Raw genomic sequence first — 26,225 nt, forward strand, 5'->3', positions numbered from 1 at the left:
GGGGGAGGGGGTTGATGGGAAGGGGATTGGGATTGGGATTGGGAGGAGGAAGGAGGAGGGGGAGAGGAGGTTTGATGGTGAGGTGGAGGTCGAGCAGCAGCAGCAACCACATCAATGGGGGGAGCAGGTTTCTGGGTTTGCGAGCTCGCAGGGTCAGGGTCAGGGTCAGGGGGGTAGCTTGCTGGGATTGGGGGCGTTGAGGCGCGGGATCGAGGAAGAGCCCAGGGAGCATCAGATCGCGCGGGCGATTGTGAATGATTGTCTGGAGAGGGGGGATGATAGTGTGGACTTGAGGTGAGTTTCTGTTCCTGCAGTATTGCCTATCAAGATGCCCTCCGAGCATCACTGACAACAACAACAGCGGCGGAAACCTTCGCAGCATCCCGTCCGGCCTGCTTCGTCCGCTGCAGCACCTCACCAAACTCCCCGCCATCAAGGAACCCCCCGTCACGGAAGACGTCTACACCTCGCTCGAGCCGTTCCTGCGGCTGTTCCTCGCCGGGAACGCCCTGCCCAAGCTGTGCGGCGAGCTCTTCGAGCTGGACACGCTGCGCGTCCTGAGCCTGCGCAACAACAAGCTCACCGAGATCCCGGCCGCGATCCGCCGCCTGACCATGCTGCAGGAGGTCAATCTGTCCGTCAACCGGCTGCGCAGCCTCCCCTGGGAGCTGCTGTGGTTGATCCGCAAAGGCGACCTGAAGCATCTCACCGTGCGGCCGAACCCGCTCCTACAGATCGACGACGGAGCCCACGACCCCGAGGCCGCCGTGGCCGAGTGGCACATCCCCCGCGAGGAGCTGCGGTCGTGCGTCTACGAGGGCCCCGCGCCCGAGCAAGCCTGGGCCCCCGTGCATGTCGCCACCGGCCCCGTCCGCCGCTACAATGCCGAAGGCGTGCTGCTGCTGCCGCCGGCCGGCAGCAGCTCGCAGCCTGTTGGAACAGCAATGGAGCTCGATGCCGCCACCGACACCGACACTGACCCCTCCACCAACCCCCAAGACCGCCCATGCCCAACACCCCTCCCTCCAGCTGCCTCGCGCGTCCCCTCCCTCCGCGAAGTCGCCCTCCTCTCGCTCACCCGCTCCCCGTCCTTCGATCTCCTCTCGGACGCCGAGCTGGCCGGCTACCCGGCCTTGATGCTGCGGCTGCTGCGCGACGCAAGGGAGGTGCGCGCCGCCGGCGGCCGCAGCTGCTCCGTGTGTCACCGTGGGTTCGTGCTCGCGCGCACCGAGTGGATCGAGTGGTGGGACTGCAGCACGTACGAGAACGGGTTGAAGGGCCCGCGGCCGTCCGGGGAGGGGCTTCGGCCGTTGCCCTTCCGGCGGTTGGGGTGTAGTTGGGGGTGTGTGCCGGGGGCTGAAATCTGAGGGGGTGTATGCGTGTGTGCTGAGATCTCAGATTTGAGGGGGATTGCCGCTGCGGGGGGGCTGTATATACCGTGCACGGTTCAAGGGTTTCTGTGATGGCTTGGGGAGTGGCGGGGTGTATGTATTGTACATTTTGTATCATCTATGGCATATACTTAGACCATTAGCTGTCGGCTTATGGGGCAGGATGCAGCGAGTTTGACTGATGTGTTTGAGCCTGTTGTTTGTGTTTGTGGTTTGCTCATTTGCATGTTTGCAGGATGTTTTAATGTGGATGTGGGTGTGGTTTCTTCTTGACCAGGGTTGAAATGTAGTCACATTCTACTGGTGGCGTGTATTCTCCCGTCCCTTTCTGGGATGGATTGACGAAGATATGGGTATTAGAATCTAGAGAGTCAAGGGAGTCCGACTGCCTGGCGGGAATTACTCCCACGACCACGACCACGACTTTTTCCGCTCACGCTTATAATGCAGACAATTCAGTGTATTATTTCTCTCCGCAAGCAACAAGACAGGCATCCACACCGAGTACCTTCAGGACCCCAGCCGTCAAATCTACAACTTCCCCCTCAACCTGCCCATACCCTTGGGCCTCTCCACCCCCAAATTCCCCACCGAAGCCTCGAACCCCTCCTCCGAAGCCCTCAGCATCTCGCCCCCCTCCGACTTCTTCGACCGATAACCGCCCCAAAACCGCTCCTCCGCCTTATACCTCGCGAACCAACCGCCCAACCACCCCGCCATCCTCTCCGCGCACCACCCCACCTCCTCGACAACCAACATATGCGACCCCGACCCCAGCACCGCCTTCTCCACCTTCCCCTCCTTGCATCCACCACTCCCGCCCGTCCCGGACCCCGTCAACTGGAGTTTCTTGTCCTGCTCCGCCGGCGGCGAGAGATAGCTCCGGCCCCCAAACACCCAGAGCACGCTGGGCCGCACGAAGGGGAGGTTACGCATGCTGATCTGGCACTCCGGGCGGGAGACTCTGAAGGGCCGCTCGAATTCGCTGTCCCAGTCCGGGAGGAGGAGGGGGTCGAGGTTTGCGGCGGCGGGCTCGAGGTTCGGGACGCTGTAGCTCCATGTTTCGTGGTGCTTGGTTGTCGTTAGGGTTACTGCTTTGGTTGGGGTGGGTGGCGGGGTTTGGGCGTTTTCTGTGGGGTTGCTGCTGTTGCTGTTGTCTCCCGGGGTTGAGGGCGTGGTGGTCGCAGGATACAGCCGGGTCGGAAGCTCGCGCAGCCCGAAGTGGAGGTACCGGGACGCGGCGCGGGGGTCCCAGCGGCGCAGCAGGGACTTGCGGAGGGCGGATTCGGCGGCGGCGCGCGAGGGCCACAGGTCTTTGCGGAGGGCGGCGGAGCGGGACGGGTTGGGGCTGCGGCCCGCGGTGCGGCTGGCGAAATCGAGGATGACGGGTTCGATGAGGATGAGGGTCGAGAGGAGGCGTGGGTGCATGATCGAGAGTTGGACTCTGTTTTTTGCTTGGTTGTCAAAGGTGTGTCTTTGGTGACGCTTGGGGAGAATAGCGTACAGCTGCGCACATCCCATGCTATGGGCGACTCCGATCATCGGTCGGGTCATTTCCTCGCGGAAGTGGTTGACCATGTGTAGGAGGTCGCGGGAGTGGTCGAACCAGTTTGCTGTTCCGATTGTGTTAGTCTTCGATCGATGATATCGCGGGCGTTGGGGGTTGGGAGGGGGGGATTACTGTGATCGCCCTGGATATCCTCGTTCAGGACACCGCTGGCGCCCTGGTTCGAGACGTCAGCGACCCAGATGGCCCGTAGCGGGATGGAGTGCTGCTTCAGCTGGGCATAGAGGTCTTCCCATAGTGGCTCGTAGATTTCCTGGGCTTTATGATCGGGACGCCATTCTTTTGAGGTCTGCTAGACTGACTTACCTTGGGAAAGCCTGTGCCGTGCGCCCCGATAATCGTGACAGCATGTTCGGGGATAGGGTCGGGTCGGTCGACAGGGATGTATTGTTTGATGGCGAGTCGGAGAGCGGTCTCTTGACGGCCTTTGATGGCGTGGTGGTGATCGCGAATATGCTGGCCGGGAATCGAGTGCTCAATAATGTGAAATGGACTGGTCTCCATGATGTTTGGTGTTTAACTTGGAGGTTTAGATGTTGTAGTGGTGGTGGTGTTGGTGGTGGGTGGTGAGCTCTGGGGAAGTGGAGTAGAAGGAAAGCTTGAGTGCGGGTGCGGGGGAGGTTCCAGTGCGGAGTTCCAGCGCCCTTTCGGGTTGATTTCCCCATTGTTACTCCGTACTGTACAGTACCTTAGTGACTTAGTACAAGCTGACTGACTAGTGCTGATCTCAGCTGATTCCTGTTCACATGAATTCCAGTGACACCATCCACGCTGCACTCTACAAGGGATACATTTTTACACAAATTGACATGTGATGATGAGTAAAACTTCGTCCCTCCATTCTTAGTCTCGCATTGTCAGATAACTTCGGTGCTGACCTACTCCTACCCAAACAGTGCCGCGATCTCATCCTCGTACAGGCTGAGAGTCTGCAATCGGGCTACGCTACCCTTGATTGTACGCACAAAAGGCTTGTCCTTGCTCGCAATTATGATCCGGTCCGCCGAGAGTTTGACACAGTCATGCACATGTGCATTGACCTTTTCGAGATACGGATGTAGACTTTCAACCAGAGACTGATGATCATGACCCACCTCCGCTTCGGGGAAGAACTCGACAATGAGCACAGGCGCTGGACGACCGTGGCCACCGATCAAAGCCGACTTCACGCCCGGGTGGGCTTCAACCTCAGGCTCCAACAGCGAGGCATGCAGCCCGTCCGCGTGTGCGAGAGCCACGTAATCGTCGGTACGCCCGATGATCTTCCACGAGCCTTTGTGCTCAGGGTGCTCAACCCACAGATCCTTGGTCTCGAAGCGATCTCTGTCCGGGTACGCAGAGAAAATCTGCTGCATAGCACATTCTGGTCGCCGAACGAACACTAGCTCATGTAGATTATTGAAACGATGCTCGAACTCGGCGCCTGCGTGTTTCTGGAAGGTGATGTAGTCCCACGGGCGGTCCTTGTCTTGGACTGTGGTGAAATAGCCCCCTGCCTCGGTGCTGCCTATACAGGGCACTAGATGAGTGTATGGAGCCAGTTGTGCACCGGCCTTGGCAGAAAGAGGCGCCCCGGCAAAGTGCACGTATTTGAGGTTGCGTAGAGCCTCCAGTCCAGACGGTATGAGACAAAGCTCATCGATGAGGGCGGGAGTGAGCAAGGCTCCATCCACTCGGCCATGATGCAGGATGTCCGCAACAATCGGGGGTGAAGGGGGAACCGAAGGACCCACGACCGCGACCATATGAACGAAGGAGGTCATAGACAGGGTCATCACCGTACCCACAAACTAGATTAGTCAGTACTCCGCGCGAGAAAGTAGATCCACGAGTTCTAGACACACATGAAGCGAAGGTAATGGCGTATACCACCGTTGAAGAGCATATTGATGCACGTGAGTATACTCGATGTCCGGGAGAGATGCAGCAATGTCTGGACTCGTCATCATCCGATGGGTATACGTAATGGGTTTGGGGAAGCCTAACTCAAACTTGTCAGCAGGCAGTGTACCAGAAGTAGTCATAGCCCACGGAGGATGGATGTCTACCTGTTGTGCCAGACGTATGAAAGACAATCCACGGGTCATCCTTTCCCTCCTCCCAAGTCTTTGCATACGTATACGGCGCAGCCTCAGCATCCTGCAAGAAGTCGCCGAGCTCAGGAACCGTCAAAGTCTGAATCTCAGGTGTCTCCCGAAGAATAGCCGCAACATGGTCTGCCATGGATGCAGGTCGCAAGTATACCGTGCAGTTCTTCTGCCGGAAGATACGTAGTTGAGCCTCGGGCGTGATGAGAGGAGAAGGAAGTACGATCTGTAGAACGACATCAACGTCACTTCCTTGTGGGCAAGAGAAATCCAGGGCAACAGACCACTTTCTGTAACTTGGCCGCGGCAACAGCAAGAATAGGATAGCGAAAGTCCTTGGGTCCTGCATAGGCAAAGCATTGAAATAGCCCTGTTGTGGCAGGCAGATTCTGGTGAAGCCAATGGGCGGCGTGATTGGCTGCGTTATTCAGTTGTTGGAAGCTGATGTCTCGAAAGCCCCGCGAGAGATCGGCGTCGTCGATGGGGACTGACACCCACGGGCTGTTGGGTTCGTTCTTTGCACGGTTCTCCACAAGGCTAGCGAGAATTCGCTGGCCGTGTTGGATGCCTGGTAGAGGAAATGGTGATTTTAGTTGCTCCATGGTAATGTTTCTTGGGGTTGAGAGAGATGGGGAAGAAAGTGGGTGGAGGGGAAGAGGAAAGAGAAGATGTGGGAGAGAGAGTGAGGGGAAGAGCAGAATGTGATCAGCTGCAAGGGAGTGTGTCGCACAAGGACTTTCTCTCCATACATGTACTCCATTTTAACGATGTTCATGGAGCAGCATGGTGTAGTCAATCAAGTCAGTCGAACATGCTTGTCTCCTCTTCGTTTAATTTGGCCAAATACGCTAGATATCCAGTGAGGCTTTGTGGTCCGACCGAGGCATGAGGAGAATGGTCTGAAAAGAAGCTCAGTGTCCTGTAATATAGCACAGCTGGAACAATCCAAATCACTCTGACTGTATTATGAAATGGAGGCAATAGAGAGTGGTCATGTTTCTTTTTTCATCAATTCCCCATCAATTGACTTCCAATTGACTTCAATTGAACCTTTGTGTCAATGGCAAAGACAAGATAGACAATGCCGGTAGATTTCAGGCAAGTAGGATCTACACAAACATTGAAGGCCGAGATACTCGAAGTCAAAACAATGCCATTGTTCACAAGTGACGAACAAAGCCGCTGTAGACACGGATCACCTTTTATAGCCTCGAAACAGGATCCTGCCCCGGACTCGCAAGACGATCTAACCCAAGGTTGCTGATACTCCACGCCTTGACCCTCGTTCAAAATGTGCTCCACCATGTCTCGATTCACCACCATCAAGAGTCTTTACGACCAGGCTCAGATCTGCGACGCAATGCTCCAGGAGCTGGTCAGCCACCGGGTGCAGAGAACCCTTTCGTTCGCGGATGTCCATAACGCATTCCGCCGCTTCGTCAAGGAATCTCGCTTCCTGACGAGCAAGAAAGCATCGGTGAGATACCAGGCCAAGCACCAGACGACCATGGATCTATTCACCTATCTGTTCAGGCTCATCCGCGTCAACCTGCTGGTGCTTTTGGTTAGGAAAGCCCCGCGGGTCACTTTTCTGGAGAACGTGTACAACTTCATCAACAAGATGCGGGTGCATCTGCTCACCTCCGATGCGCGGAGCAAAAAAGGGCACGGCGGCAAAAGCAAACATCGTTTCCGGAAGCATGAGGAGGACCCTTCCATGTTCTCAGTGTTGGATGCCGACAACAATGACGTGACGTCTCGATTCAAGGACTTCGTGTTCCGCATCATCAAGCAGATGTTTCCCTGCGTCGACTCCAAGCTTCACGCTCGGATCGGGACAAGGCTGGTCGACAGCCGCATCGCCATCGGGTATCATCAGCACAAACATCGCGGACGAAGCCGGGGGTCGAGTAGCAAGCGGAAGACGGTTCGGGAAAGAAAGCAACCACTGCGGGACATGCCCGACGTATTCGCGTGGCCCCCAATGCCGCGACGCAAGGACGGTGAGCCCGAGTTCCGATGCCCCTACTGCATGGTCTACTTCCCCGTCGGGGACTTCGATGAGGTCCGGTGGGAATATCACGTTCTGCAAGACGTGCGACCCTACCTGTGCCTCTGGGGCTCGTGCTCCAGCGTCTTCGGCAGCATGAAGGCATGGATCAAGCACATGGACGATCACCGGCGCGCAAGCGCGGGTGGGCAAGCTCATCCACTCGAGCAGTGTCCTTTCTGTGGTCTCCGTGATGAAGATCACGGCTCTGGAGGACACGGGAACGAGGGCCTCTTGCGGCATATTGCGGGCCACCTCGACTACCTGGCTCTGCTTGCTCTCCCCGGGCCAATGGATACGCTCTTGGAGATGCACCTTCAAGGAAGGAGGATCGGCATCGAACAGTACGAGCATGCCGATGACGCCAGAGGCAGGCAACGCAGCCGCAGCAACCTAGCTGCATTGGCCTCGGCTATTGGCGATGTAAGTTCTCGTAGTCCTAGCCCTCTACGGAACCGTGATAGAGATTCTATGATGGTGGAACTTGACCGCAGCTCGGTCGGTGGAGGAGACCCGGAAGGAAATCCGGAAGGAGAACACCACGGTGAACAGGAGCCTGGTGCTGAGTATGAAGAGAACCCTTTCAGGGATTCGGCAGAAGATGAGTCCTCAGATGAGGAGCCCGAAAACCATCGCGATCTGCATTCCGACGAAGAAGACCATGCGGACAACGAAGAAGAGGAACATCATGACGATCAGCCAGAAGAGGAGGTTGTAGACGCCCCTGAAGATATTCCCCTAGAAGCGCAGGAAGAGCGCCCCCAGTCCCCGGAAGAGGTCCTGGAAGATCAACCTGATGCAGACCCAGACCCCTCTGAAATCAACCCAGAGGCGGACCAGGAAGAAGAATCTGAAGGCTCTGACGCTGAAGAGCAGGATCGAGCGAGTAACCCTGATGATGATGATGATGATCCTGAGGCAGGACCTCAAGGAACGCTTGACGATAGCCGTCGAAAAAACCGGGGAAGTAAGATACCCAAGCTCAAGAAGAGCCCTTCGCCTGAGGACGAAACAAGGGGGAGAAGAAGCGGCTCGCGAATGCCACAAAGGGTGTCTTTCCCCGTACAAACCGGTCCCTACAAAAGTCTGTTTAACTAGTAGCGAGTCAATTTGAGAACGCATTTTGTTTTTGTTTTTTTTTAATTTTGTTCTTTGTCATTCATTGCCATCATTTAGCTAAGTACTAAAGTGCCCTGAAACCGTTGGGTGTGTTTTCTTATTCGGCTGCATGCCCCTTTCTGTAGAACGAGGAACTTCGCCATGGTTTTAGTAATTAATATTAGCCCACAGGTACAGGACAAGGCGATCAATGAAGGCGATCAATGAAGGCGACCAATGGAACATAAATCAATGAGAAGCATGAGTTTCACTCCAGTAAGCTCATGGCTAGGTCATTACATTCCTTCAAAAAGTAAATTCCTCGTTCAACTCAAACTATACATTCCAAATCTTTATACGATACCATCAACATGTTGTATAACAGCCTGGTTGGTAGATATTCTACACATATAGGCTTGAGATTCCAGTGCCAACTAGACGTTCGAAGAGATGTATATTGAATTTGTGACATTAGAAAGTGGTCATAGACTATCTAGTAGAATTATAGTGTTGAGGTTCAGCGATTTTGTGACTGGGTATCCATTCTTTAAACCCTTGCTTGGCTAGAGCACCTCCTACACAACAGACGGCTGCTTCGCCCCGCTCCCTATGGCTGATCTCTCGTCCGTGTCCCGGTCCCGATCGAAGGTCTCCAGATTAATATGGTCTTGCTTCACATTTGAGATCAATTGTGATCCGTCATCGGGATCGCTCCGCCGCGACCGGGCCTTCGTGCCTTTGACTGTGAATACCCCGAGGCGAGACCTCGTCATCCAGCCCGCCACTTGGTTGAGCAGGGGTCGCAGCCCTATCATGCAGGCAGCCGAGAGATACAGGCCACTTTCAACGGTCGTCCAGGTCATTAGGTTGATATCCGCCCCTGCAGCTAGTCAGAGACCAAACACGTAGTGACATGGGGAGGAGAAGGGTGCATTACAGGTCGGGTCGGTCATAGACAATTTGGCGGCTGTGAAGAAGTAGGAGGTTCGGACACACGACGCAATGAGGCCACTACAGAACTATTAGACTTCTAGTACACAAGAGCCCGTTTGACGAGAGCACATACCAGCTGCCCGACAGAAACACCATAGCAATCCCGGCTCTTCTGGCCAGGGACGCATGAATAGTCCACACGGTCGGAATGGGCAGGATCAGGATAACCACGTCTCCAGCGATATTCAGCAGGCCAGACATTCGGTAGAAGAGGAATTGATCCACACACCACCCGCCGGGGATGCTGCGGTCCCAGAAGTATGCCAGCGGGCGGCATTCCGTCAACCCGACGATTGCCTGCGAGAGGACGAACAGAATCAAGTAAACGATGGTGAGGTCCGTCACGATGCGCGTGAGGCCCGGCGGGAATATGCGCCGGAACAGGACCAAGATCGAGGTCCGCGAGAAGGTGTTCGAGAAAGCGGTTAGCCAGCTGAGAGAATAGAGCAATTTTCCGCGTATGATCAGCTTCTCGGGGTCGTCCATCATCACGGCTTCTATGTGACGACCGGAGCCTCCATGTGTGATAGCCACTGTAGAGGAAGGGGGGTTTAGTTGGGACAGTCGAGAGTCACTAGATCAACGTTTCCACTCACTATAGCCTGTTATACATGCTCCCAGGCAAAGAAGCCAAGCAGGAGCCAGCAGAATATCGTCCCAGCCGCTGGAGACATGGGCAAGGCTCCGCACATATATGCGTAGGGCTAGGAGAGTGGTGGTGAGTACAACGATGACTGTCGTTGCGGCCGTGAGCCGACCCGAGATGTCTTCGTTCAGGTAGCTGTCCGTGACAGCGGTCGCCATGATTGTTGCCGGCAACTGTCTCTCACGAGGACTCCGATCCGACTGTCATTCAACTCAGCTCGATCGGCCGATCGGAGAGAGTTAAAAGAAGCTGGTAGGAGTGTTACACCCACAGGAGTGAAGAAGAGCTAAACCTCTCATCTTTGCTTGCTAAGCCTTCGAAGTCGCCGTGACCGAGAGACATGAAATGCAGGCGTGGGTCGAATGGAGAATGGGCATGGTGAACGGAATTGAATGTCCTGTACCACCTGCATTAGAAATTGGTGAGACGGTGGTCAGCGCCGAGAGAGGGATGATAGGGATGATTTACCAGCAGGTGCCAAACAGCTACCACCTACCTAATCGACTCCGCCTGCCAAACCCCCTCGCTGCAACCCCTCCCGACCGACAGTTGGCATTTCCACAACGGGACGATCTGGCGGTCATCCATGGACTCTTATTGCCCCTCAGCCCACACCCCCCTCCCCCCTCGAAATAACTCTCGGTCATCCCGACTCATTCCATGGTATGTCAGGCAACCAAGCCCTAGTTTGTATGACTAGGCTGTGTCGACTCTATTTAGTGGTAGAGGAAGTGCTGTACGAAAGCTGTCCAGGTAACTCCACTACCACAGAAGTTCGGGAGTAGTACAGACTGAAAGGCTGACTCGCATTGAGGATCCAGTAGTAAGATAAATGTTCACACGGTGCATACTAATGGGTACTGCATGAACCGAACTGGACCCTGATTTGCCAGGAGCCAAGCCCAGCTGCATCTTGCTAGCTAGTGAGGATCTTTCATTCTCGATTCCACAAGCAAATCACAACAGATACAAAGCATTGTACACCCAACAAGCAATAGATATTTCCTGTGGGGAGATTGTGTTGGCAAATGAGAGCCCAGAAGCTCCATATCACGGTTGTCTAGACCACCGTCCGGGGTAGTATATCTCTGCAGAGAGATAGGAGGTTAGACTAAGCCGACCGTCCTTATTACCACAGGCGATGTATGTCTGCAGTCCGCACGCCTCATCAAGGGAACGGAAGGATTCGACTAGCCGTTCGAGGGTTTGCACGAAACGTTCGGCTTGCTCGGCTCGCCCACAGCGCGCCAAATACTCAACTAGACCCTGAACAATTGCTCGGTCACTGCGCGCGTAGTGCCGCACCGGAATGTACACTTTGGTGTCAGGATACCGTTGGCCTTGCTTGAATCCAAAATTATACAACACACCTGACGTCTCATGGTCCTTAGATGGTAGTTGCTGATGATTGGGGAAATCGAAGGGCAGCCCTAACGTGAGATGCCACAATTCTCGAAGCTCCTCCAGGGCACGGGTATCCCAGCTTGGCGATGCGCCTGCCATCGAGAGTGTCCCCTGAACACTGTCGAAACTGGTCGCACAGGATCGAAAGTACACTTTTAGATTGGCAACAGATGGATGCACGCAGTCAACCGCCACGCCAATTATGATAGGTGGAGTGGATGATTGTTCCTGCTGTCGCAGGAATTGCTCGATACAGTCGTAGGCTGGAAGCCCATGTTGCTGTTGTAGAGCTCGGCAAGCCTGATGCAGAACGTCAAGCCGTGAGCCGCCCAGTTGATCCGATGTCGAATGTGGGACATGGTAGGATTTACATCTGTGCCCGTGCTTCTCCAGGTTGAAGGCGAGGAAAGTTGTCGAGGGGCTGGAGTGGGAGGGTGACTCCTTGCGCGGCAGAGTCGTCGGTCCCCGAAAGGCTTGGGCAAAGTGATCGAACCAACGCCAATCGGCGGCGGGAAGGATTCCCCGTAGCTGCTGCACGCATCCCAACGGTGCCGTCCGATTGTAAGGGTCCTGTGAGGTGCCTGCGAGTCTCCCAATTGGCTCGAAGCTATACCGGATGGTGGGAGCGAGGTTCTCCCAGCTCCAACTATATTCTATCGGAGAAAAGTCGTCCGTCATGAAACTTCTCCATCGCACTGGACGAAGCTGGTCCCTGCCAGCCTCTCCCACCAAAGGACGCGGCCCTAAGCAAGGGGCCACATAGCGGCTCACTGTCGTAAGAGCCGCCTGCTGCGTAGTGCGGTCATACTCGGCGCCATCCAGAAGAATCCGCAAATCTCTGCCAAGTGTCTCTCTCCAAAAGATAGTATCCATCGATGTGAGGTCTCCTGGGCTACTCGGGGATGTTTCCATGGGGATCGGCGAGAGAAGTGACACTACCGAACGTGCAAGAACCGCCCTGTACTGAAAATGTGAGACGTCAACAAGAAGCTCAAGACAATAAGTGAGACGTGTGATAAGCCGGCCGTAAGGGGGGGATAAGGATTTATTTGTTTTTGACTTCTTACAGGTGAATCACCGAGAATTCGGGGTCGGCCCCGAGCATATTGTAGTCGACCATGGCTCGGAAGGCAGATAACTCCTCTCGGATTAATAGGCATTGTGCCTGTCTTTATGTAAAAAAATAAGCATGTAAAGAGTCTTGGAAGGTTTGATGTCAGGAAGACCAAAGTGGCTGGTAGATGAGTGGAATAGGAGAGAGAGGTAAAGATAGAATTATGGTATACGAAAGAGGTTATTGGTATGAGACGGGGGGGTAAACCGTCCGGAGTAGCGCTTTTTATGCACCGCGTTTGACAGTCAGGCGTGCAGCTGTCACCGGCTTCTCCAGCCCCATGCTTCTTTTGCTCCAGCTCACCTGTCTTCATCATCGTATCTTATTCTTCCGCTCCTTACTCTTCCGATCACACAGTTACCGCTATTGTCTTCATCTTCATCATGATACAAGAATATCCATTGACTATCATCGGGGTCCTTTTGCTCCTAGGTGGATGGTATTTCATTACCACCATCACTGCCTGCTCCAAGCTAGCTCGACTGAAGGGTTGTCAGCCGCCCAAAAGTTATCCCCATAGGGAGAGGTTGCTGGGTTCTGACTATCTGCGTGACTCTATCCAGGCAAGAAAGAGCCAATGCTACCTGAGACGCGAGCAACAGCTACACCAAGAACTTGGCAACACCTATCGATCCCTCTTTCTAGGACAGTGGGTTTTGAACACAATCGAGCCTGACAATGTGCGAGCCATCTTCTCCACAAACTTCACAAACTTTGATACCGGATCACGACGCCATAGGGCCTTTGCACCATTGCTGGGAAATAGCATCTTCCAAATCGATGGGGTGCAGTGGCGGTCGAGACGTTCCCTCCTGCAAAGATGCTTTACTCAATCTCGCATTGGTGACATTGGGTTTTTCGAGCCTCATGTTAAGACTCTACTCGCTGTTATCCCCATCACCGGGGAAGCCTTTGACTTAGCTCCGTTGTTCCATCGTTTTGCGGCCGATGTTGCTACAGACTTTCTGTTCGGGGAGTCACTTGCAACCCTCGAACATCCAGATAGGCTCCAGTCAGGCTTGCTAGAAGCATTCTACGAGGCAGCAGCAGGATGTGAGTTTCGATGGTTGCTAGGACGCTTTGCCTTCCTCTGGCCACAGCGAGCATTTATGACGCATGTTCGCATAGTGCATTCATTCATCCAACCATATGTCGACAAAGCAATCAGGGTAAATCATGAAGACCTGGGAAAGGATGAGATCGAGAAGCATCGATCAAATTTTCTGAATCAGCTCAGTCAAATACCACAGGATGGTCTATCGCTCCGGGACGAAATCACAACCCTGTACTTTGCCGGTGCAGACACCGTCGCAGCCCTCTTGATCAACTTATTCTTCATTCTTTCAAAGCGTCCTGATATATGGGAGCGCGTACGCTCAGAAACACAGCACTTACGCGGCCAGCCACCTACGCTGCAACAATTGAAATGTCTCAAATATGTGAATGGCTGTGTATACGAGAGTAAGAGGTCTTCGCACCTGATAGGACGACGATGCTAACGACCGATTTCCCATCAAGGCCTTCGCATTCATCCGCCACAAGCTTCCAATTCTCGAATTGCTAACCGAGACACGGTTCTTCCCACTGGCGGAGGGGCCGACGGTAGCTCGCCAATATTCGTATCGAAGGGTACGATGGTGCACATCGCGACGTATGCCATGCACCGCCGTCACGATCTCTGGGGTGACGACGCAGAAGAATTTGACCCCGACCGCTGGCTCGACCAAAAGCAGAATTGGGTAAGGAGTCTTTCCGAATGACATCAGAGCTAGCTCCTAACCCCATCGCAGAAGTTCATCCCCTTCCTAGGCGGACCGAGGAATTGCATTGGCAGTAAGTGTTTCCATCCAATCCGTGCTCATGGCGGCGTCCGTATTAACGCCACAACCACCATTGTAGTGGATCTGGCCTTAAATGAAGCCACTTATGTTCTCACTCGCCTGGCGCAGCATTTTCGCTCAATAGACTCCAAAGATCCGAACGGGTGGGTTGAGAGCGCCGGTCTTGCGCTGATGTCCAAAAATGGAGTTCGAGTGGCAGTGGCTTGAGAGGTAATACTCCGTACCCCGTAGTAACCACAGGTTTCATGACGGGAGGCTTATATGAAGCTATTGACTCACGATACTACTTTCTTGCAGTCCGATAAGACACTAGTGAGCGTTGGTGGATCGGACCCCGGGCTAGGGGACGCCTTGCATAAGTGCCTGCGGAGAAGCGGGTCTGGATGATATGCCACCTTTCGGCGGTGTTATGCGCTGGAAGGAATTAGAGTGACAGCCTAATCTTGAAGCCTAACTCGATGTTGCACAAGTCTGACTGCGCTGATAGCCTCGTCACTGTCACGACTGGCTTCGAAACCCCACAAATTGTAGGAAGCCCCGGTACGGTACTTAAAAGAACAGACATCAGGCGAGCCCAAACCTGGCGATTGTTCGCGGACATTCTTGTCCCTAGCCAAGATGCAGTCCTTCATATTCCATACATCCTTGGTGGTGCAACAATGGAAACTGTGCCGCCAGCTAGCAAGCGAACCAGGGGTGGAAGTGACCATCGACGGTGACACCTTGGACATCCCACATGTCGTCTATGTTGCAAGGTGGGTCACAAATTCCTTTTGAGCCTCCTTGCGCTAATGATGTGTAGACATGCTCAGAGCGTGAAAATTGATCCAACAGCATATTCGGAGGTCAATAAAAGCCACAACGCCTTACTGGATAGTCTTTCGTCAGGAGACGTAATCTACGGTATGTGAGCCTATCAATACAACTCCTTGTGAGCCTGAAGTTGATGCATCTGCTTCGCTACTAGGTGTCAACACCGGCTTTGGTGCCTCTGCGCATACTCGCACGAAAGATGTCCAAGCGCTTCAACGGGTGCTGACTCGAGAACTCGGTTATGGCATCCTTCCTCCGGGTTCTCGAGATGCTCAACCTCGCCGACGCAGCGTTTGTGAAGACCATCGTGAATTTGTCCTCGCACAGGAGGAAGCATGCGAGTCGTACTACCTGCCATTGACCTGGGTTCGGGGTGCTATTCTACTAAGAATCAACACCTTGTTACGAGGTCATTCGGCCATCCGCCCGGTCATCCTGGATCGGTTGGAGGCACTGCTAACGCATAATATCATTCCCCTGGTGCCCATTCGCGGCAGTATCTCTGCGTCTGGAGACCTGAGTCCGCTGGCATATATCAGCGGTGTCATCCAGGGAAAGCCTACAATCCGGGTGTTTCCCACCTCCGGTCACGATGGGGATCTTTACGCAGATGAAGCCCTCGCTAGTGCAAGTATCACGGCAGTCGACCTGACTGCAAAGGAGGGCCTCGCAATTGTCAACGGGACGGCTATTTCGGCGGCCTGTGGTGCCCTCGTGCTTCATGACGTGCAGCAACTGGCTATGCTCTCTCAAATCCTGACAGCCATGACTGTGGAAGCGCTTCTTGGATCGCCAGAGAGCTTCGATCGCTTTTTCGGGGAAGTCCGTCCACACCCCGGGCAAGTCGAAGGCTCTCGCAACATCCGAGCATTCCTGAGGGGTTCCCAGCTGGCTCGGGCCAAGGACGGGAAAGACGGAGCTCTGCGACAAGACCGATACTCCATCCGCACTGCGGCACAGTGGCTCGGTCCGGTGCTAGAGGATCTACTCCTTGCCCACCAGCAGATGAGCATCGAATGCAATTCGACCACGGATAACCCGTTAGTGACCCACGACGGCGAGTTCCTGCATGGGGGCAATTTCCAGGCCAAGGCCGTGACCGCCGCAATGGAGAAGAGTCGCCAGGGAGTGCAGGCCATCGGCCGCATGCTGTTCACGCAATGTCAGGAGATGATCAACCCAGCCACAAGCTGGGGCCTGCCCCCGAACCTGGTCGCCGAGGAGCCCAGCAAGTCGGGGATCTTCAAGGCCATCGACATCTACATTTCCGCTCTCCAGTCGGAGTTGGGATTTCTTGCTGGCCCGGTAAACCATGTCCAAAACGCCGAGATGGGCAATCAATCGCTGAACTCCCTAGCGTTGATCTCAGCCCGATACACCGCCACGGGCGTGCGGGTTCTGACCGAGCTCGCCGCCGCGCACCTCCTCTCCGCATGCCAGGCCCTAGACCTTCGCGCCATGCAGTTGCAGTTCTTGGACTCGATCCGTCGTCCGTTTGCAGTGCTGCTCGACGAGTTGCTGCAAGCCATCGAGCCAGATGCAGACGATGAGAATGACACCGGATCCATAGATGTGGAAGCTCTATCGTCTGCGATATGGCTGCACCTTGAGAGGATGCTCGACTCCACCGTCACGATGGATGCGAAGGACCGCTTCCTGCACATCGCGAAAAGCATGCGGGTGCCCATCCTCGACCATGTCGGGGCTTGTGCATCGTCTGCCGAGCTACTCGGGGCGCTGCAGATCTTTGTCGAAGACACAGACTCCCTGCTTCTGGACACATGGTGTGTCAATCGGGATGCGTATCTGATCCACGGCAACGCCAGTGCGTATTTGGGGGTGGCATCGAAGAAGGTCTATACGTTTGTGCGGCGGACGCTGGGGGTCCCGTTTTTGTGCACGGCTCAGATCTTGACGCCGACGGCTGAAGCGATGAGGACGGGTCAACGCCGCGCGGCGCCGACGGTGGGCTCCTACACGGGGGTGCTCTACCGGGCGATTCGACGGGAGGAGATGGTTCCTCTGATGACCGAGCTGTTGGAGGAGTGTCTGGCGGAGCATGAGTTGAATGAGTGATCTGCGTACAGTACTTCAATAGTTGCAAAAACATGGGTAGCATAAAATGTGGCCACAGCCATGTCCCGGGGTAAACTACAGATACAGAAAGTTACAAAGTTCCCATCCAATATACACTACGCACCGCACCAGTCCCAACTCCCCTGAACCACAACACCAGCCTCCACCTGATCGAACCGCACCCTTGAACCCTTACACCCTTCCACCCTCACACCCTCAAACCCAAACCCAAACCAACCCAGCCCCACCTCTCACCTCGTAGCCTTCTCCAAGTCCGCCGCCCACAGCGCCGCCCCAACGGTATTTGTAAAGGCCATCACAATCGACGCAAACGGAATCATCTCCAACGCGAAAGCCGCCATGCCGAACCTGCCCACACACAAAAGATTAGCCCCCATCTCACGCACCCCCATCCCATCCCATCCACACTAGAAGAGAAGAAACTCACGCAGTATACGCCCCCCTCCTCCCATCCCCACCCACCCACTCCTCGCGCTCCTTCCTGCCCCACCCCTTCAACTGAAAGTACCGGGCGTGCGCCACCGGCCCCACGCGCTTCCCTTGCACATAGATATACGCGATCGTGCCGACGACCGGCACGAAGTTGAGGGGCAGGTACAGCAGCGAGCGCAGCAGCATCTGCGGCGAGAGTTTCTCGATCGGGTGCTTGAGACGGGTGCCGAGGCGGTGGGCCCCGCTAGTGGACGAGGACGAGGATGGCGGGACGGCGACGGCGCGCTCCCGCGCGACGAGGGCGTCCTCGCCGCGCTCGAGCAGCGTCGCGTCGAAGGTGTCGGTCAGCGCGTCGGCGAGGAGGAACGACCGCGCCAGGTAGGTGGTGATCGTGGAGGATTCGGAGAGCACGAGGAGGGCGGCGGAGAAGGGCGCGAGAAGAGGCCCCGCGGTGAAGGTGAGCAGCGCCACTTGCGGGAGGTAGGTGAAGAAGAACATGGTCGTGGTGATGCCCAGGCCCAGGGTGAGGGTTTTGGTGGACCGCGAGAGGAGCGGCGTCCACAGGGGGCGGTGGTGGAGGGTGTAGATTATTCCCTGGTTTTCTTTTTTTTAGGATTTTGGGGGATGTTTTGGGAGGGGTGTAATGGGTGGACTTCACTTTTATGGGGTAGATGTATGTGCCGGAGAAGAGGAGGTCTTTGGCGATGGCGCGGAGGTGCGCGATTTCGTTGAGCAGGGTTTCTTTGAGGGTGGACATTTTCTACTTGGTTTTGTGGTGGTGGAGTGTGGTGGTGGTTGAATGTGATGAGTTTCTGGTGAAAGAATAGGGCGTGATTTAAGGGAGCAGCAACCAGAGGAGGGGAGAGGATGAAGATCGTCATGATGTCGCAAAAAGCTTGGCCGGGCTTATCGATAAGAGCTTCCGATAAGATAAGCTGATTGTCTGGGTGTGTATACAACCGCGACAACAAACAACTATAAACCCAACCCAACACAAACAAACAGCATCAACCTCAAGTCCATCTACTTCACCAATCTCATCCACTTCCCTACACATCCTCCCTCAAACAGTTATAGGCTACAACCACCCTTCCATCCAACACCCAACCGCCTCCCTCCCCCTCCCCAACGCCTCCCTCTCCCCGGGAACCCCCTCATCCCCCCTCGTGAAACACCCATGCTCCACCCCCGGAAAAAACCGATACTCGAACTTCACCCCCCTCTCCTGCAGGTTCTGGATAGTGAACGCCTTCAGCTGGGGCGTGTATACCGGATCCCGCTCCGGCGCCAGCACCTGCACCGGCACCTGCACCGCGGCAATATCCTCCTCCGTCAAGAGACTGGGATGGCCAATCGATACGCAGTCCACCAGGTATTGCTGTTGGCCTGCACCATCACTATCACCACGACCACGACCACCACTGCCCCTGATACCGCTACCGCTACCCCCCTCACCCAGCGCGCAAGATGACTCCCCCAAGCCACCACTCCCCAGCTCACAGCCCCCAGAACAGTCGAACAACAACCCCCCCAACCGAACAGCAGCCCATCCCCCCCAGCAAAACCCCACAACCCCAACCCTCTCAAACCCCAGAGTCATCCTTACATGCTTCGCAAAAGACACAACCTCCGGTTCGCGAATGGCCCGCGCATTGCGGGCCAGAAACCCCTGGAGGTCGAGTTCGGCCCAGCGGCCGGCCAGGATCGGGGCGGCGGGGAGGGTCTCGCCCCCAAAGAAGTCAGGGAGGAAGACAGTGGCGTTGGCGGAGTGGGCGTAGCTGTCGGCCAGGAGGCGGAGGTTGGGGAAGGTCCAGCCGAGGAGGTCGTGGATGACCAAAATGGCGCGGGTGGGGTTGTGGCCGGCTGTGTAGACGGAGTGTTGTTTGAGGGGTGTGGTTAGGGTGGTGTTTGTGCCGGTTGGGGAGGTGGGCCATGGGCGGGGTGGGGTGCGGAGGCAGCAGGGGGGAATTCGTGGGGTGGTTGTTGTGGACATTTTGGGTTTGTCGAGAGTATAAGAGCCTGGAGCCCTGAGGGGAGGTGTACTGTACGAAAAGGTGTTCGGGGTCGGGTGGTGAGGGGCTCTATATATGCTATGCGTACTTTAGGCTAGCAGCTAAGGGATCATCATCCCTGTAACTACCACAAGGCTGGAGCCAACGACGTAACAACAGAAGCAACAATAGTGACGCTATGATTATGATTAGCAAGCAATGCTATCTAGCCATCCCAGCCCGCCTTGGTGGCATTCAGTAATCCCCCGTTGACGGCTCGGCGCCTGGCCATAAGCCGCGCCAGCACGCCTACGTAACCCGCAAACGCCATACAACACTGATATCAAAAGATCGCTAATGTAGCACATGCTCGAATCCAAACGCTGGGATGACAACTTTTCCGCCCGCGGCTTTATCGCCGCCCGTCCGTCGGAGTTTGGTGCCAGATCGTGTCCCCACTCAGGGCAGAGTAGCTCAACGCCGCGTAGCTGCGCCACGTCGGTGGCGCGGACGATGCATGTGCCTCATGGACTGCTGCGTCCGCGCCTGCGCGGTGCTCCACGTCAGACAGCTCGTCCTCGCTGCCTCCGGCGATCGGGACCGGAGCCGAGGATACGCTCTGCTGAGACTCAACGTCGCGAGAGTGCTGACCTTCGCCCACTGTCTGCTCTGCAGCGGTATCGCGCATATCACCGGCCTTGCTTTGCGCCATCGACCGAACGACGTCTCCCTTGCAAATCGGACACGTCCGTCGGCGTGTAGTCAACCAAGGAGTGCTGTATAGTGTTAGAAGTGGCAGGATATAGATCAACTGGCATACTTACATGCACTCGGCGTGGAACTCATGCCCACAAGGCAGGCTCATCACCCGGCTTTCTCCATCGACGTACTCTTCCAGGCAGACAACACATTCGACCTGTCGTCCCGTGTACTTACGTCGCCAGAGAGTGGATCCGGATTTCTCCTTCTTGGAAGACGAAATTCTGGGTGCACCCTTGGTGTCTGAGCGACTTCCAGACCCCAGCAGGGGGGATGTAGGCGAGACCGGGCCAGGGCTGACGGACCGCGGTGAGCTAGAGGCAGAAGATGAGGTGGTAATTGTGTGATACGTTCGCACAGGAAGGCGGTCCACCAGAGATTTCGGGGCGCGCCATCTTCGTCGACGAATGCGGGACCGGAGCAACAGCAGAATGTACACGACGCTCAGTGTAAGCAGCGGACTGATGACAAGGACGAGGAGGGTATCGAAGAATGGACTGGTAGACATGCTCGTCGGCGTTAAAGTGACCCACAAGCCCTCGTGATCGGCTGTCGTCGCGCCTGATTGACTGATTGAGGAAGGCTTGCGGGACTTCTCTTCGGCAGCAAGTGTGTCCTTGACGCTCGCATCCCGGCTTACGTCGGGCTCATGTCTACTTGACCAGAGCTTGGAAAGCCAACTGCTTCCAGACGAAGATGCGTCATCATCGCCGCTGCTATGATGCGAGCTTTGGGACTGCGAGCCGCTTGAGCTCCCTTTCTGTGAGACCGCAGACTTGTCGACGGTATAGTACTCGCCACTGCCCGGGGTAATGCTGCCGCCTTTCAAAGCAGCAGCGGTGGCTTTGTCACTGTTTTGGATGTTGTTCCTATCTACACCCGCGATCCCAGTGGGTGTCGGAAGAACACTGCCCTTCGGTGCGACTAGGTCTGGATCTCGCCAGTCCTGGACTCCGATCACAAACCCATCTGCATCCGAGCCGCTCGATAGTGATCCATGCTTTTTGCGGTTGATGGTGGCTCCGTCTGCTTTCGTTGGGTAGCGGCTAAAATCTGCCTGATGCTGGGGTGGTGCATGGTCATCCCAAGGATCTAGCATGATCCAGTTAATGTTTCCACTGTTTGGCGGGCGACGGCTATCTTCAGATGAGAACCACGGTCGTCTTCCACTGCTACCAAGGCCCAGTAGGGACAGCAAGGCATGAAAAAGACCGCCTTTCGGACTGGCGGGAACCAGACTATTGTCGGCCATCGCGTGCTTAGTGGGCGTACTTGAGGCAGCCACTACTGTGGTTGTCGCTGTGTGAAGAGGTTGCTTCCCAGAAGTGCGATGGCCCGACTGGCCAGTTTGAGTAGCGGGAGCGTCATCCGCCTCCGTACCTTCGACCATCTGAGGCGGAACCAACGACGACAGCAGATGGGCGGTAGTGTGGGAGGTGAACAGCGCAGGGATTGTCACGTTAGACGTATCGCCGCGTGCATACATAGTCACTAGACTTCCACCCCGAGTGTCGTCACCCACAATCAGAGCAATACCTCCTCGTCGTTGCACCCATTTGACTTTCTCAAGGAAGCCACAGCCACCTCGACTCAACAGAACCACCTTGCCGTCAATCTCCGCACTTTCCTGCAGAGATTGGATATCGGCGTGAGTTGTGGGTAGGCTCAGAGAGTGATCCCCGGGTTTCTCCATAGCAGTTGCATCTGTTCCTGCAGACTCCGGAAGGGGGTGGTGCAGATGATCATCGGTTCCGTCATCCGTCGCAAGGCCGGTCTTTGCTCTTTCCTTTGGAAGACGAGAGGATTCGGCATCTGAGTGAGCATCCGCCTGCTTTTTCGTTCCCTCGCTCGTGGTTCCGGTTTGTGGTTTACCCGCAGTTCTGTCGGCCGTCCCTGGCTTGTGAGGGTCGCCTTCGCCCCATCCCGGAATATCTGAACAGCCCAGTTCCCCCTCCGCTCCCGCCGTCGTGCGTTCTCCAAATCCGCTTCCAATCCAGAGTTGACCGCTCAGCCCCTTGTCTGGGAGCAATGGGCCAAACGCTGCAGGTCTGGCCAGGAAGAAGGTCGAGTTGTCATCGGTCAAACTGATGATTGCGGAGGGCGGAAAGAGCGAGGATGGAAGGTTAAAGGAGAAAAGGGCATGGAGACCCGTCGCTTGACCAGCAAGCGAGCTCGGCGTAGAGACGCGGGAGGAAGTGGTGAGTGCCGAGAAGAAAGTGAGTAAGATCGGGAAGAAGAGCAAGCAAAACACAATCACGATCAAGCGTGGTGGTCGCATGGTGACGCAATGCCTCTAGTAACCAAGCGATACAATGAAAACAATGACCGTCTTGGATATGGTGTGGTTGGTAGCTGACAGGGGTGAAATGATGACCTTTCACGGTCAACGTTTCGGTATCCAGGCAGCGTGATAATAACTTCGGTGTAGAGTTGTGATTGACGAGGTGGTACTAATTAATGGTGGCACCCTGCGGTTGCTGGCAGCGAGTGGATCTTATGACCAGTCAGACGGTCGCTGCAGGCCGACAGCAACCCGCACTCATCGAAAACGAAGAGGCGGAAAACTGGTAGACGATGAACAAAAGAAATCAGACAGATCGCATGAAAAGAAGGTCGAACCTCCCCGAAAGTGCGACGAAAAGCGAGGAGAGGAGGGGGAAAATCGGAGGGGGGAGGAGGGAGGAGGGAGGGGGGGAGAGAGGGGAGAGGGGAGAGAGAGGGAGAGAGGGAGAGAGGGAGGAGGGCGGAAAGGAAGGATGTCAACACGCGCGCGCCAATTTGGTCGTCCAGAAGAACTATGAGGAATTGAGTGGTCGCAAACACGATGCAGAGTGATATACAGAGTAGAAGGACTATGATGATTTGGTATATCAGAGAAAGAAAAGAGAAGTAAGGATGAAGGAAGGAATGAATGAATGAATGAATGACTGGCCTCTTTTTTTCCTGCGTTTACGGAGTACTCTTGCTTGAGACACGCAAGCACAGCCTCAGCCCCCAGTCACGGGGCGGTGGCTGCCTGAGGCTAAGATGGACACTGGACGTGGACGGGGATTGTCATCCTGCGAACTCAGGCCAAGTCAGGCAACCAAGGTTCAAAGGTCCAGTCCACATTGTCCTGTCCATCAATGAATGCGATTATCATCTCCTCACCTCCGATTCAGCATGCTACGTGACCAAAAACCAGAACACACTCTCTCATATGTATGAGTGAGTATACGTATTACTTTCACTCAGTATACAGTCCACTCATTCTCTAACCACCCTTCTCACGATAAACATAGATGGACTCCTCGTTTCCACCCCCACCCGCCGATCATCCACCATCTCCACTCACTCTTTAGTCGGAGGGTCCACCTTTCGAGTCGCAAACATTGATGATCTCAAACTCCCTAGCATTCCAATTCCTCGACAACTACGAGTACAAATCAATAATCAAGCAATCGGCATTCTTCCGTCTTGCAACCGTTCTGTCTCATTTGCGAGTTCTTGGGATTTCTTTTCCCCCAAAGTCGTTCCAATGAGATTCAACTTATCTTGCAGATCACTGTTCACCCCCTTCCCTTCCCTCGACCGGCTCAGCAACCCTAGCGCAAATAGCGCAAATGATTTGAGAGACAAGGTATCTGGATAGTGAGAGCAACTGGGGTTCACTCATTCAACTTTGGCTCTTCCGATACAGCATACCGTCTCCGACCGACGGGTAGTATTTTTAATAAACTTCTCGTGCCATCATCGAAGTGGGACCGCTTGGGTGTTCCCATGGCGGGGGCGGGACTGTGGCTGGTACCCGTTGATGAGAACACGGTCTGGAATTGCCGGGGTTCGCCAGATGACGTGAACGACATTCACATTCCTGACCTCTTTCTCTATTCTCGTCAACCATAATTGGTATCCGCACGTCATATCAGTCGGACAGGCGTGCTGTTGTTGGCTCAACCATGTACCAAGCTAACATTAAGGTTTGCTGTTTTTGAGAAGCTGTTCTGGAGCTGCTCGTGAACCGAACCGGCGTTTGAGCTAGGAATCTCTATTTAGACTACATACAGCCCCAAACACGACGCTTCCACCTAATTACTACAACTTCGATCAACCCGGTGGTTCTCTTGCATACTTGACATTGAATATTGATAATACTCCACAAGTCCGTCATGTCCAAGCTCATGCACAAGGTTAAAGACGCCTTCACCGGCCATCATGGTCATAAATCAAGTATAAGCATATTCCCCATGCTAGGCTTCCCCATGTTGAGCCTCCAATCCGATTGACTTGGAATCAGACACCGGCAGTTCTGGAACCGTCCCCGAAGCCGAGAACGCCAGCTCTGGGGCCTACAGCCAATCTGACACTGGACACCATGCCCCTCAACCCGGCGACAGCGGTGCAAAACCTAGTGCTAACCCCTACACCTCTGGAGCATATGACTCCGGGGAGAACACGGCTGCTTATGAAGCACGCACTAGCGGCTATGACTCAAAGCCTTCGGGTGGCCACGAATTCCAATCTAGCTACGGTCAGGAAGCTGAGAATCGCAATCCTGCTCAGGATGAGTATGGTTCAGGCATGACTGGCCTCGGTCCTGACTCTGGCTCCAGGCAAATGGAGCCTAGAGATACTAGCGGTGTGCAGCATATCAGCCCGGATGGCTATAATCGTGGATCCGATCAAGTTGAGGCTTCAGATATCGCAGGACCATACTCGTCCGGTATGGAAAGCCGCATTCAACAAAGATTCGGCGGCGGAGGTGCAGAAGGAAGCAGCAGCTATAATACTCATGGGACTGGTGAGCTGAGCGCTGGTGCTAATGACTACAGCTCCGGAGGTAAGCTCGACTCAGGCCGAGTGGGTGCTAATATGATGGGATCCAATATGATGGCGTCGGACAACCTACGCACTGCTGGCGGGGCACAACGTAATTACCGGTAGGAACGTGATCATCATGAATGTATTTGAATAACTGTCAATATTTTCTTGCGGTCAGATTCTTCATGTGATGTACCAACTGCACACTGGAATCGTCAGCCTCTGGTGGAATAGTGCCATTGCTTTCTTATGTCTCAGTATTGAGTATATGCTTCTAGTCTAATAACTATTGATTGTTTTCCGATGGTCCTGGACTGGAGAGTTCTTTCTTTGTATTCCTCAAACAAGACGACTAACCTCCCTGGTGTTGGACAGCGATTTCCTCATTTTTCGTTTGCTTTAACAGCTGGCACGTTGCGCAGGAAGGCACAACTGAGACATGGTCTCTCTACACCGTCTATCTCATTGTGGCCATCAGTGAACAATTCACCTAGAAACCACATCCACCCCATGACAACAGAGGGTCCAGCAGCAGATTGTTTGCCATGTCGCTTGTGTTGAAGCCCAAAAAACAACGGCGCAGTAGGTGTTTCCCCCTTATGTTCTCTCTCGCGCCAGCCTTGAACGAAAGAGAAAGAAGAAGAAGAAGAAGATGGAGAGAGCGTCTTGCTAGAAAGACAAAAAAAAACTGAAGGCAGGCAGCTGACTGGCCCATCAGGACAGCGAGGTCGTAGAGGCAAAGGCTCAGTGACGATCAACAATTTACCCCCCGGAAGAGCTCCTGTAGGATTGCACCATCTTCACTCTCCCGACAAGCGTACTCAGACCACCGAGTGGCTCAATAACGTATCACCCATCGCGGTACAGTTACCACTTCAGTCTCTATCTCCAGCGTGCTTCACATTTTACGCACTGTCATTAACCTAAGCCTCTCCACTCCCTAGTCTCTACAGTCACTCACGCCAATCCGTCTTCCTCACCTACCCACAACTCCTGCTTCTCGCCAAAGAGCTCATTCGCTTTCATTGCCACTGCCACCGTCTTCTGGAACGATATTAGAACGGTCCCCTGTCATACTTTGGGGGTCCCCAGCGCGTGTACTCGCAGCTTCAACCCCGAAGCAGTGTTCTATTTCGTTAGAC

The 26,225-nt window shown here is 54.8% G+C and overlaps 12 protein-coding genes across 12 annotated transcripts; 5 read left to right on the plus strand and 7 right to left on the minus strand.

The window, feature by feature from the left end:
• Window positions 1–22: 22 nt before the first annotated feature.
• Window positions 23–1,367, plus strand: BO72DRAFT_497854 (leucine-rich repeat domain-containing protein; the record flags this gene model as incomplete). Its single annotated transcript, XM_040948727.1, has 2 exons — window positions 23–294; window positions 362–1,367. Coding segments are annotated over 2 exons (1,278 nt in total), but the record flags the coding sequence as incomplete, so codon positions are not given.
• A 555-nt stretch (window positions 1,368–1,922) lies between these two features.
• On the minus strand, window positions 1,923–3,524 carry BO72DRAFT_478632 (putative toxin biosynthesis protein; the record flags this gene model as incomplete). The annotated part of the gene is made up of 4 exons (XM_040947520.1): window positions 3,265–3,524; window positions 3,073–3,211; window positions 2,896–3,004; window positions 1,923–2,835 (listed from the first exon to the last, which is right to left on the minus strand). The coding sequence occupies exons 1-4, from the start codon at window positions 3,460–3,462 to the stop codon at window positions 1,923–1,925; spliced, it is 1,359 nt and encodes a 452-aa protein (XP_040799591.1). The 5' UTR covers window positions 3,463–3,524.
• A 272-nt stretch (window positions 3,525–3,796) lies between these two features.
• BO72DRAFT_432556 (putative AMP-binding enzyme) lies at window positions 3,797–5,678 on the minus strand. The gene is made up of 4 exons (XM_040943171.1): window positions 5,330–5,678; window positions 5,007–5,271; window positions 4,803–4,939; window positions 3,797–4,748 (listed from the first exon to the last, which is right to left on the minus strand). Exons 1-4 carry the CDS (start codon window positions 5,645–5,647, stop codon window positions 3,843–3,845), a joined length of 1,626 nt encoding a protein of 541 aa, XP_040799592.1. The 5' UTR covers window positions 5,648–5,678; the 3' UTR covers window positions 3,797–3,842.
• Window positions 5,679–6,020: 342 nt separating this feature from the next.
• BO72DRAFT_487315 (uncharacterized protein) lies at window positions 6,021–8,221 on the plus strand. The gene has a single exon (XM_040947978.1). It carries the CDS (start codon window positions 6,337–6,339, stop codon window positions 8,191–8,193), a length of 1,857 nt encoding a protein of 618 aa, XP_040799593.1. The 5' UTR covers window positions 6,021–6,336; the 3' UTR covers window positions 8,194–8,221.
• Window positions 8,222–8,645: 424 nt separating this feature from the next.
• BO72DRAFT_478634 (uncharacterized protein) lies at window positions 8,646–10,289 on the minus strand. The gene is made up of 4 exons (XM_040947521.1): window positions 9,783–10,289; window positions 9,260–9,719; window positions 9,131–9,204; window positions 8,646–9,073 (listed from the first exon to the last, which is right to left on the minus strand). The coding sequence occupies exons 1-4, from the start codon at window positions 9,988–9,990 to the stop codon at window positions 8,769–8,771; spliced, it is 1,047 nt and encodes a 348-aa protein (XP_040799594.1). The 5' UTR covers window positions 9,991–10,289; the 3' UTR covers window positions 8,646–8,768.
• Window positions 10,290–10,882: 593 nt separating this feature from the next.
• Window positions 10,883–12,356, minus strand: BO72DRAFT_529148 (putative dimethylallyl tryptophan synthase; the record flags this gene model as incomplete). Its single annotated transcript, XM_040950228.1, has 2 exons — window positions 10,883–12,194; window positions 12,304–12,356. 2 exons carry the CDS (start codon window positions 12,354–12,356, stop codon window positions 10,883–10,885), a joined length of 1,365 nt encoding a protein of 454 aa, XP_040799595.1.
• Window positions 12,357–12,657: 301 nt separating this feature from the next.
• Window positions 12,658–14,618, plus strand: BO72DRAFT_162034 (cytochrome P450). The gene is made up of 5 exons (XM_040939317.1): window positions 12,658–13,811; window positions 13,869–14,089; window positions 14,141–14,183; window positions 14,250–14,401; window positions 14,489–14,618. The coding sequence occupies exons 1-4, from the start codon at window positions 12,734–12,736 to the stop codon at window positions 14,396–14,398; spliced, it is 1,491 nt and encodes a 496-aa protein (XP_040799596.1). The 5' UTR covers window positions 12,658–12,733; the 3' UTR covers window positions 14,399–14,401; window positions 14,489–14,618.
• Window positions 14,619–17,206, plus strand: BO72DRAFT_162035 (aromatic amino acid ammonia-lyase). Its single transcript, XM_040939318.1, has 4 exons — window positions 14,619–14,620; window positions 14,679–14,946; window positions 14,994–15,094; window positions 15,159–17,206. Exons 2-4 carry the CDS (start codon window positions 14,810–14,812, stop codon window positions 17,078–17,080), a joined length of 2,160 nt encoding a protein of 719 aa, XP_040799597.1. The 5' UTR covers window positions 14,619–14,620; window positions 14,679–14,809; the 3' UTR covers window positions 17,081–17,206.
• On the minus strand, window positions 17,060–18,373 carry BO72DRAFT_478636 (uncharacterized protein). The gene is made up of 3 exons (XM_040947522.1): window positions 18,192–18,373; window positions 17,529–18,127; window positions 17,060–17,449 (listed from the first exon to the last, which is right to left on the minus strand). Exons 1-3 carry the CDS (start codon window positions 18,288–18,290, stop codon window positions 17,332–17,334), a joined length of 816 nt encoding a protein of 271 aa, XP_040799598.1. The 5' UTR covers window positions 18,291–18,373; the 3' UTR covers window positions 17,060–17,331.
• A 238-nt stretch (window positions 18,374–18,611) lies between these two features.
• Window positions 18,612–19,526, minus strand: BO72DRAFT_432568 (dienelactone hydrolase family protein; the record flags this gene model as incomplete). The annotated part of the gene is made up of 2 exons (XM_040943172.1): window positions 18,612–18,930; window positions 19,057–19,526. The coding sequence occupies 2 exons, from the start codon at window positions 19,524–19,526 to the stop codon at window positions 18,612–18,614; spliced, it is 789 nt and encodes a 262-aa protein (XP_040799599.1).
• Window positions 19,527–19,703: 177 nt separating this feature from the next.
• Window positions 19,704–22,969, minus strand: BO72DRAFT_449561 (PA and RING finger domain protein). Its single transcript, XM_040945056.1, has 2 exons — window positions 20,349–22,969; window positions 19,704–20,300 (listed from the first exon to the last, which is right to left on the minus strand). Exons 1-2 carry the CDS (start codon window positions 22,559–22,561, stop codon window positions 19,937–19,939), a joined length of 2,577 nt encoding a protein of 858 aa, XP_040799600.1. The 5' UTR covers window positions 22,562–22,969; the 3' UTR covers window positions 19,704–19,936.
• A 1,462-nt stretch (window positions 22,970–24,431) lies between these two features.
• BO72DRAFT_497865 (uncharacterized protein) lies at window positions 24,432–25,206 on the plus strand (the record flags this gene model as incomplete). The annotated part of the gene is made up of 2 exons (XM_040948728.1): window positions 24,432–24,492; window positions 24,560–25,206. 2 exons carry the CDS (start codon window positions 24,432–24,434, stop codon window positions 25,204–25,206), a joined length of 708 nt encoding a protein of 235 aa, XP_040799601.1.
• Window positions 25,207–26,225: the final 1,019 nt, after the last annotated feature.

The sequence above is a fragment of the Aspergillus fijiensis genome (genome assembly GCF_003184825.1).
Source record: "Aspergillus fijiensis CBS 313.89 unplaced genomic scaffold BO72scaffold_35, whole genome shotgun sequence".
NCBI classification, from domain to species: domain Eukaryota; kingdom Fungi; phylum Ascomycota; class Eurotiomycetes; order Eurotiales; family Aspergillaceae; genus Aspergillus; species Aspergillus fijiensis.